General features: G+C 42.8%; 1 protein-coding gene across 3 annotated transcripts; it reads left to right on the top strand.

Moving 5' to 3' along the window:
• Positions 1-776: 776 nt before the first annotated feature.
• slc16a13 (solute carrier family 16 member 13) lies at positions 777-9,533 on the top strand. 3 transcript variants are annotated; one of them, XM_056369141.1, is made up of 8 exons: positions 1,214-1,353; positions 1,683-1,859; positions 2,596-2,644; positions 4,898-5,140; positions 5,878-6,021; positions 6,206-6,462; positions 6,639-7,170; positions 8,028-9,533. In XM_056369141.1, the coding sequence occupies exons 4-8, from the start codon at positions 4,912-4,914 to the stop codon at positions 8,252-8,254; spliced, it is 1,389 nt and encodes a 462-aa protein (XP_056225116.1). In that variant the 5' UTR covers positions 1,214-1,353; positions 1,683-1,859; positions 2,596-2,644; positions 4,898-4,911; the 3' UTR covers positions 8,255-9,533. The 3 variants fall into 3 exon arrangements, with proteins under 3 accessions (XP_056225115.1, XP_056225116.1, XP_056225118.1); XM_056369143.1 differs by lacking the exon at positions 1,683-1,859 and having other exon boundaries at positions 1,220-1,353; XM_056369140.1 differs by lacking the exons at positions 1,683-1,859; positions 2,596-2,644 and having other exon boundaries at positions 777-1,353.
• The last annotated feature ends 223 nt before the right edge of the window (positions 9,534-9,756 follow it).

Genomic DNA, 9,756 nt, shown 5'->3' on the forward strand with positions numbered 1-9,756 from the left:
AAGGGGGTGACTGTGTAGGGGCTGCAGACTCCTGGTGAACTCTCCCACCCTCTGTCATCCCGGCTTCCTGCCGCCTGATGAGTTGTGGCTAGTCGGGCTTATTGTCCACGCTCAGTTTGACAAACGTTGGAAGTTTGACGGGACTTTCCAACCTTCACCCCCCCCCCCCCCCCCCCCCCCGCCACCACTGAAAAAAAGAAAAGAGAACATGTAGTTTTTTCCCTTTATCAATTTGAGGCCAATCACACCCTTTCAGACGTCTCCCTTCAAATCAGGTCACAAAAGAGAAAAAATCAGGAAGTGAATATGACATGGGAAATGTGTACTTATTTCAACTTTTAGGGATTTTATCAAAATGTTATCAAGAAATCTTTCCTCAGGGCACATGAAACAAGAATGAACCCTGAAGACCCTGACATCTTTAGATGTTGTGGCTGTCTCCCTCTAGTGTCAGTCTCCAACTCCAAACTCTCCAACTTAAATCTGATCTTTTTGAGATATTTTTGGAGAATAAAGGCAGACTGAAGTTTTCCTAAATTTAATTTTTGGAGTGGATTTTGACTGCTCATTCTTTACCTTGGAAATAGCAGTTTCATTATTTCAACAGTTACACAGCAACTGAGCAAACTCCATGTGTTGATGCAGACTGTGTGATATGGTAGAAAGCTGCAGAACAAACGAGTAAGGAGACTTGAGATTATCTTGTCTCACCATCAATTCTTTCATGTTTAAATATATAACATTATAAACACAGTTGGCAGTGTAATTTTGAGCTCAGTAATTTTTACTGTCTTGCAATACTAGACTATATAATATTTCAAAGAGGTGGTAAAAGCTCTGATACTTTGTTTTGTTTTGTTCATGCTCTCTTTAAACTTTGATAAAACAGGAATTGCAAAATTACATATGATATTACAAATGAGAGGATAGTTTAAGTTGCTCACTGAGAATTTTATTTGTAGACCTACCATTAAACATATTGGCATAATAAAGGACTTTAGGAGGAGAAATGTACTCGACATAATCAATAAAATAAAATGATTGGTAGTTATAGGCAAATATTTAGTATAATAAGTGTTATGAACATGTGAAAAACTGTCCACAAAGGCTTTGTGATGGAGATTTTCATGTCAAGACTTCTTGGCAAACATGTCCAGTGTGCGCGTTCCCGTCGGGCTTGTGCACGCGGCCGGTTACCGCTCTTCTCAGTGAGTACTGTTGAACTTGCTGCTGCTGCTGCTCATGTTGACAGGACCCGTTGTCATTTAGCTGTTTACCACAGTGAACCTGGAGACTGTGGACCATGTGCTGCTCCGGAGGAAGCTGACAGACCGAGCCGAGCCCAGGCTGACGGTGAGTGGAGTGGAGTCAACGCTAGCAGAGTGACTCTTTGGCCTGAGGGCGGTTTAAAGTGCTGTTATTATTAACGTACTATCAGTTAAACACGATAACATCTGAGTCACAGTCGGTCACAATCAGCCTTCTAGGTTTCACGTAGTCACGGGTTATGAAACCGTTTTCTCCGGTAAGCGTTAATTCTCACTCACGCACGCGCTCACACAAAGAGCTTGTTGGCAAGATTTGAAAATGAATTTAAAATTATCGTGAAAAACGTTAGCATAATTTGCCTGTCGCCAAAAAAAAACGTGCCAACATTTGTTGCCATTCTGGTGTTAATACAGCCGCGTGTGGCAGCCATTGCGCAGGCGCCTTGGGGAGCCGACGTCATCTACGTGGAGTGGTGCGTGCTCAGTTTCCAGTGCGCGTTCACGACTGTCGACCTGTCCAGGGCAGTCTACCTGAGTAATTAATTAACATGGGTGAAGCTGACTGAGTCCTTGAACAGCAGGTGTTTGCAGGTGCGTGTTTCCTTCTGTTGTTTGCAGTCAATATGTTTTTATGATTTGGCTTCAGCAATAATTCATCAAGCAACTTCATACGATTCTGACTTGTGCATAAGTGTGAATTTAGCTGATACAGCAAAAATACAAATAAAAAAGACACCCAAGAAAATAGAGCAGAGAGAAGTTGTACTTGTATTGAAATAAAAACAACTCAGAAAGTGTTCATAGTACTGGGAGAGAGAGTAGAAACTCACTATAGCAAAGGTTTAGTTCTTTAGTCCCTCCCTCCCTTTAGTAAACTGCACAATTACATTTTCTATGAATTTTATTTCTCAGGATGAAGGTCAATGTGCTTGTGCTGTGAATAAAATACAGCTGGGGAATCTTTTATTCTTTGTTTGTCAGAAACTACTCAAATTGACATATAATGGATCTAAAAATACACGAATCAGTCTATAAGATACCCAGCATGTATTAGTCCCCGCCAGTTGCTTGAGTGGAGGACTTGATCTCAGTGTTTCTCAGCCCTCTGACGTAAATTTATTATTTTTGATTTTGGGCTACATAAATAAAATTGACTTGACACCAGCCTATGAAAATGAAGAACGGGTGATTTCCTGTACCTTCACCATCATCAATGCTGAGATGTCGGTTGCAGTACCCATGTTGGTTTCTCAGAAAACAGAAAATAAATATTTGGCAAGTACATCATGTGATCATGGTGTGAAACTCTCTACTCTCTCTAAAACAGATTGTGCTTCACTGAGGTGTTAGAGAAGCTCCTGCATCTCCTGCAACAGGTTGGTTTCACATTCAGCAGCCATCTCACCAACATTTACAGTAACAGTGTGAAACACAGACTGCAGCTCCTGTTGAGTTACTGTTGTTTTTGTCGAAGTTAGAATTTCCTGCTTTGTGAGCATCAGGTCTTTAAAGGTTGTGTGTGTTTGAGAGTGTGTTAGCTGCAAATTCCTGTCATTCCTGCAGGAGCGAAGTGAGTGGTATTAGTCAGGAATGGATCAGCTCACTGTGCTACATGTTGCTTTGGCTTATTTTTTCAGCTCAGCAAATTAAGGAGCAGAGGGGCAAATACTGCTCAACCAGCAGCACAAATAATCTGAATTATTGTTTTGATTTTTGCATAGTTTACTTGAAATAAAAAGTGAACCGATACCACCACTATATTTTTAAATAAACAGTTGACTTTTTTTGCAGTAAAGCTGCAGTTAACTGAAAGCCACTGCAGGACAAATAAACTTGTTTTTATGTTGAGAAACTTCAAACAAAGCTGAATTTGTTGAGAGCACGTCAGTGACAACTTTTTTTTTTTTTTATGTTGGTGAGCTGATGAGTCACATCAAAGACGAGGCACAGCTTTCAGGAAACCGTACAGTAGCAGCTGACTGCTGACTAAAACATCAACCAGAATGAAAATGGAGAAAACTCCTCTAGAGACTGTGGTAACAGCAGGTCACAGAAAGTCAATAACAAGAGCGCATTGACTGCTAAAGATCAAAGTTGTGTACTTGAAGAGGGGCTTCAGCGCTGTTTGCATATTGTGTGTCGTGCTGCAGCTGTATTTCCACAGCATCATGTGAGGACGCATCATGTGACCGGCGAGTTGCTGTCATCGGCACAAAATGTGCTTGAGGTGCTTTTCTCTTAAAAATTAGAAACAGTGTGATGAGGCTCACAGTGTTGTTGTAGTGTGTTCTTATGATTTTTAAACGCTCCAGAAACCAGGAGATAAGATCAAGTTTCTCTGTATGTGTGTGTGTGTGTGTGTGTGTGTGTGTGTGTGTGTGTGTGTGTGTGTGTGTTTGTGTTTGTGAGTGCATAGATACTTGAGCTGTGCATCAGATTTCTCTTTTATTGGCATACATCTGGGTGTTGAGACAGTTCCCTCCCAAGAGATTGTTCAACCGAAATGTTAAGCCAACCAGAACTTGATACTTGTAGGCTTGTGATTATTTTAGGTGTCTGCCTGAGCCATCACCAAAGGCTCTTGCTGTTGGAAATAGCACATCTGCTCCTCCTCCCTAAAGGATAATGTTATATAATGCTATAAAACATCACAGGAAACTCAGCAGTCGTTTTTGAAATGAGCTTTTGAGAACAGAGGCATCAAAATATTCTTCTCAGAGTGTACTTTAAGTCATAAGTTATTTTTGTATTCGTCCAAGTATAAGTACACGCGCACACACACACACACACGCACACGCACACACACACACACACACACACACACACACACACAGCAGCAGTGAGCAGCCACAGTGCGGCGTTAGGTGCCTTGCTCTCGGGCACTTTAGCTGTGGATATTGCTGGAGGGGAAAGTGCTGTTCATTCACTCTGCACTTGCCCACATTTCTTCCTGCCAGTTTAGGGATCTAAACTTCTCTCACCTCTAGGACATGGCTGACCCCAGCATACAAATTCCCAGTTAACAAAAACATACTTTATAAAAGTGCAACAGACCTTGTAAATCATTCTTAAACCTTGAGGCAAATGCTGAAAGAGACATATGTGTGTTTGCATAGTGAGCTCCAGCAGAGGAGAACATGGTTATGATCAGATGTTGAAGTTGCAAATTGTCTTATTACTGCATTAGAAAGTGAAAAGACAAGTGAAGAATAACAATAACTAGAAAACCGCCCTGGAAATTCACCAGCTATTAAGAACAGAAAATAAAGGCATTTCTAGTTTCTGCGTCACTTCCTGCAGATTACTGTAAACTCCCTAAAGCAGAAGTCTGGTGAAAGTGGATTGAACACACTTGTTGATATTTCAGTATCGATGCATCATGAACCCTGGTCAGAGTTCACCTCTCACCTATATCTGGTTCTCAAATGGAGGTCAACTAGTTGAGCAGCTCACTCACACTTACTTGTCACAACACACACAGGGAATTTATTGGCCCGTGGGAAGTTAATGATTATGGATATTGACAACCACAGAGCTGATCTGAGACTGAGTTCTGCACTGTTGCTGAAGGTGATCTGACTGTCCGTGGTGCTTCTTACGCCGACCTGCATTTTATCGTATTTTCACAGACTCTGTCTTCGACATGACCAAACACAAGCCCAAAGCAGAGAGCCGGAGTGATGAAGCGGAGGGTCCAGATGGAGGGTGGGGCTGGGTGCTGGTCGGCGCCCTGTTCGTCAGCACGAGCCTCGTGTTCGGGCTGATGCGCAGCCTGGGGATCTTCTTCGTGGAGTTTGTCCAGTACTTTGAGGAGAGCGCCCAGGCCATCTCCTGGATCTCTTCAACAGGCCTGGCAGCACAGCAGTTCTTTAGTGAGTATGAAATTAAAATGCGTATTATTATAATATCTCAGACCCTAAGAAGAGGAAGATGTCTTCCCACTGTTTATTTTTTTTGACAGCTAGTTATTCAATAGATATTCAAGATACACTGATATAAAACAAACAAAAGTATTAAATTCTCACATTTAAGAAGCTGGAAGCAGTCAATGGTTGGCATTTTTTGGCATTACTTAGATGATTATTCAATAATCAAAAGCATTATACAATTATTTATCTATTAGATTAATCCATTTATCATTTTCAGCACATTTTGTAATTTTCCTGTTAAGTTTTTACATTTACACATGAAGGGATTTGATGAAAGAGAAGCAACTGAAACAAGGTCATTAATTGAATCTGAGCCATTTGGTCTGAGAGAACAGGGCTGCAGCTCAGCCCTTTAACAAGCACCTGTGGGGTCACTCATTACAAAGACATGCCCTGCAGCCAGATTTCAAAATCGCACAACTTTATTTTACACTCTAGGGCAGATCCCAAAGTCTCCACACATACTAAATATGTCAGGATGAGATAAAGATAAGAGGATAAGACGGATAGAAAATTTCATCTGGACAGCCATAAAAACATGAGTTTGAATATTTCAGTGTAAACATCATTTACCTTCAGTGGAGCTAAAACTAGCTGGTACAGGATATACATGGTGGAATAAGAGGGATTTTGGCAAGTGTCCTGACTAATGGAGGCACCTGTATGTGTTTGTGTTGCAGGTCCTCTGGGTGCAGCGCTGTGTAATGCGTATGACACCCGGGTGGTGGTGATGACGGGGGGCTTTCTCGCTGGACTCGGCCTCATACTCGCCTCGCAGGCCACCAGCCTTGTTCATCTCTACCTCACTATGGGTGTCGTTTCAGGTCATATATATGAAAGTCCTACAATACCAGTCAAAGTAACGGGTTTACTTCCTCTTCCTGTGACACAGCTGGATTACAAACATCCCTCCTTTACTTTTAGAGGGCTGCTCGTCTTCGTTTACCTCGTTAAGTGTTTACCTGTCAACAAACTGACCTCTCACCTTCCCTCCGTTTCCTCCTCCAGGTTTGGGCTGGGGACTGGTCTTCACTCCCATGGTGGCCACCGTCATGGCTCACTTCACGCGGCGCCGCACCCTGGCGTTGGGACTGGCGTTCTCCAGCATCGGCATTTCCTCCTTCGCTTTCAACCCGCTCTTCCAGCTTCTGGTGGAGATGTACGCCTGGCGGGGGGCCCTGCTGATTCTGGGGGGGCTCAGCCTCAACATTGTTCCCTGCGGGGCTCTCGTCCGCCTGAAGCGACGCCCTAAAGCCCCGCAAAAGGTGCCGTCTTCTTTTGTGGAAGCTTATATATCTGCAGCAGCGAAGTTGGTGATTCTGTAAATGATTTCTATGGGATGACTCTTCTACCTCTGGTCATGTGAGGACTGTTTCATCTCTGTGATCGAGAGGGATTTATAGTTCGATCATAATTTGATAATTTTTTCTTAACCCCTCAGGTGGATTCAGAGAGCAGCTCATCATGTGCTGCGGTGCTGCGACGAGTCTCCTCCTACCTGGAGCTGCCGCTGCTCTTCGAGAGGCCTTATCTCACCTACACCGCAGCCATCACTCTTCTTAATGTCGGCTACTTCGTTCCATATTTCCACCTGGTGGCCCACAGCCGCCAAGTCGGCTTCTCAGAATACCAAGCTGCTTTTGTCATGTCCGCCGCCGGAGCTACAGACATTTTGGGCCGCATAGCGTCAGGCTGGTTCGCTGACCTGGGACACTTCCGGCTGATCCACTTGCTGAGCTTGTGGACAACCCTGGCGGGAGTGTTCATCATGCTGCTGCCTGTGAGCTCTTTGTCTGGTTCTTATGCTGCACTGATGGTGATCAGCCTCCTCTACGGCTTCTGCTCTGGCGCTTTGACCTCTTTGGTTTTCGCGGTGGTGCCCATGATTGTGGGCGTGGAGCGCATGATGGGTGCCCTCGGGCTGCTGCAGCTCATCGAGAGCGTCGCAGGACTGCTGGGGACACCTCTGTCAGGTAGGAGCACGCCGAGGGAGCAGACTGATGTAGAGCCAGATGAGCTGTACTGAGTTTTATTCACAATAGAGAAAGTAAAAGCCGAGTTTATAAAATAAACCAACATATTGTTGAGTGCAGTGTGTTTATATAGACTGTGTCTCCCAATGTAGGTCACGTCAGCGTGTTTCATATTATCTCAAGTGACATAACTCAGCTGCTAAACAGGTTAACACACTGAAGCTAAAGTAGTCAAATATTAATTGGTGTAATCAGTGTCGGCAAGTTCCCTTACACCTTCCTCTGTTTTCTTAAGTATTATTTCTGACCCTGACTCATACTGTTCCCACACAGGAGTCAGCAGGTCGTACGTCTCTACAGAATAGAGTCAGAGTAGTTAGAGCAGGATGTTTTCGAAGTGTCAGTTCAACCAAATTACAAAGGACCTTTCACTTACATCAAGTGGTGTCGGAGAACGCAGATAATGTTGTTTGTGTTTGGTTTCTCTCTCCATCTCGCTGCAGGGGAGGGTTTTTGTATGTGGTGCTCAAAGCATTGAAAAAACAGTCGTGTCTGTGATACTCTGGAAGTTATTTCTCAAAATGTCAACTCCTCCTTTAACGAGATCATAATGTCACAGTGATAAAACCCCACATGTAATCAGGACTGTATTGAGTCTTTTTCTTAATTAGCATGAGGCTAATATTATGCGCTTTATTTAAGTTCTTATAATTTTTATCAGTTTTATTTGCGCCCTTATGTTCTTGATTTCGCCATGAATGTATGTATTTCCTACACATGCCATGCAATATCCCTTTTGTTAATATGCTCTGTGTTTTAATGTGATTATTTTATTATTTCTCCGTATTTTCTCCAAGGGTTGCTCAAGGACATCACAGGCAACTACGCGGCCTCCTTCATGGTAGCGGGCAGTTTCCTCATTCTCGGTACTTTGACCATGGCCACTCTTCCCCACTACTTCTCCTGCACAGAACCACCAGCTCCTCAAAGACGTTCCCATGACGACAAAGATAAGAGTTACCATTCAGAGCTGGCACAGATCAATAGTTCGCCTTCTGACACGAGTCATGGAGGAGCTCAATGATGTGGATCAGCTTCAAGACTGTGTGAGTTAAAGGACCAAGAGTCTTATTATTCAATCTTCAGACAGGTCAGTGTAACTGTGTCGCCTCCCTAAAGACACTTACAGTAAGTATACAGTTGCACATATTGAAGAATGGCTGTGTGTTTGCATTATACCTCAGAGATTCAGACCCAAAAGTGAAGCTCACTGTGAAAGCTCTGACAGCAGAAAGGGGCCAATGAGTTGCTCTCTCTCACAGCAGAACCTCAGTTTGATGTTTAGGTCAGTACCTCCTGCCTGAAAGATAATCTGGGCATTGAAATGTTTTATTTACAATGTACAGATGTGTGGCTGCTTTACATGCACTGCAGGCTGGCAATGCAAGATAGGGAATAGGAATGAAAATGTGATTTGAATTTTGCCACTGAGTTTGCACATTCAGCATACTTAACTTGAGAAACTGAGAAAGAAATGTTTTATTTTCTTGGTGGTTCATATGAAATGTGAATCTGACTTTATATATCTTTATATATGTTGCACGTACATGATCAATATTTAACTTTTACTATCTGCATTTAAACGATAGTCTTTTAATGAAGCACACATGACAAGTGTGTGAAGAGCCATGGGCAAGTAGTAGTGAGCCTTCCTGCTGACTGTTGATCTTTACACTCCTGTGTAATTTATGGATGTATATTTATGGGTTAAAGAAACATTTCTTAAAAATAAGCAGCACCACTCTGCTGCTCACTGTTCACACTGATCTATTCGAAGCACAGCAACAGCTCTGTGAAAGAGCTGCAGACCAGTTCTCCCTCTCGACCTCAGGAATTTCTCTTTCCATCAGTGCATTAAAGCGCTGGGCAGGAGCACAAGACTGTTATTTGTGCATTTTCTGATGATACATAACAAGTGCATAAGCACTTTGTACTGTAGTAAACCATAAACCAAGACTGCCTTTGTAAACCAGGGATGTTTGGCTTTGAGAACAGCTGAATGAACACCAGTTTTGCAGGCAGGACATGACCAGGTCAGAGTGACCTGCTGGTTACTGGCAGACTCATTTCAGGGTCCTTGCAGTGCAACAAGCCGCGTGACCAAATATGACACTTGATCGTGCTGGCAGCTACTGAACATTTCAGCTTCAGTAATTGTTGAGAAGTGGAAAAAGTTCGTCTTAATCAGAAATATTTTTACCCTAATGTCTTAAACTTACCACTCAAACCTACTTCAGTCACTGTTTTCAATTAAAATGTGATGTTTTGTACTCAGTTTTGATTAAAAAAAAAACAACATTGTATTTTTATTTCAATGTGTCTATACTTTATAGGTTTTTGTGTCTCAGCCTTTAACATAAGTAGGCAGATCTGTGGTAAAATCAGACAACCACCAACTTTTTGCCAAGAAGCTCGATCACAGAATGATGGCTCCCTCTGCTGGCGATTTGTACATATACCACCGTGTATCACTTCAAACACAAATGTAGACCATTGAATATTTCCTCATTCCAAATGTCAAATTTA

This window comes from Seriola aureovittata, chromosome 23, assembly GCF_021018895.1.
Source record: "Seriola aureovittata isolate HTS-2021-v1 ecotype China chromosome 23, ASM2101889v1, whole genome shotgun sequence".
NCBI classification, from domain to species: domain Eukaryota; kingdom Metazoa; phylum Chordata; class Actinopteri; order Carangiformes; family Carangidae; genus Seriola; species Seriola aureovittata.

Coding starts and splice junctions, on each gene's coding strand:
- slc16a13 (XM_056369140.1), top strand. CDS start 1,116: ATGGAGATTTTCATGTCAAGACTTCTTGGCAAACATGTCCAGTGTGCG. Junction 1,354..4,897: donor GAGCCGAGCCCAGGCTGACG/GTGAGTGGAGTG, acceptor GTATTTTCACAG/ACTCTGTCTTCGACATGACC. Junction 6,463..6,638: donor GCCCTAAAGCCCCGCAAAAG/GTGCCGTCTTCT, acceptor TTAACCCCTCAG/GTGGATTCAGAGAGCAGCTC.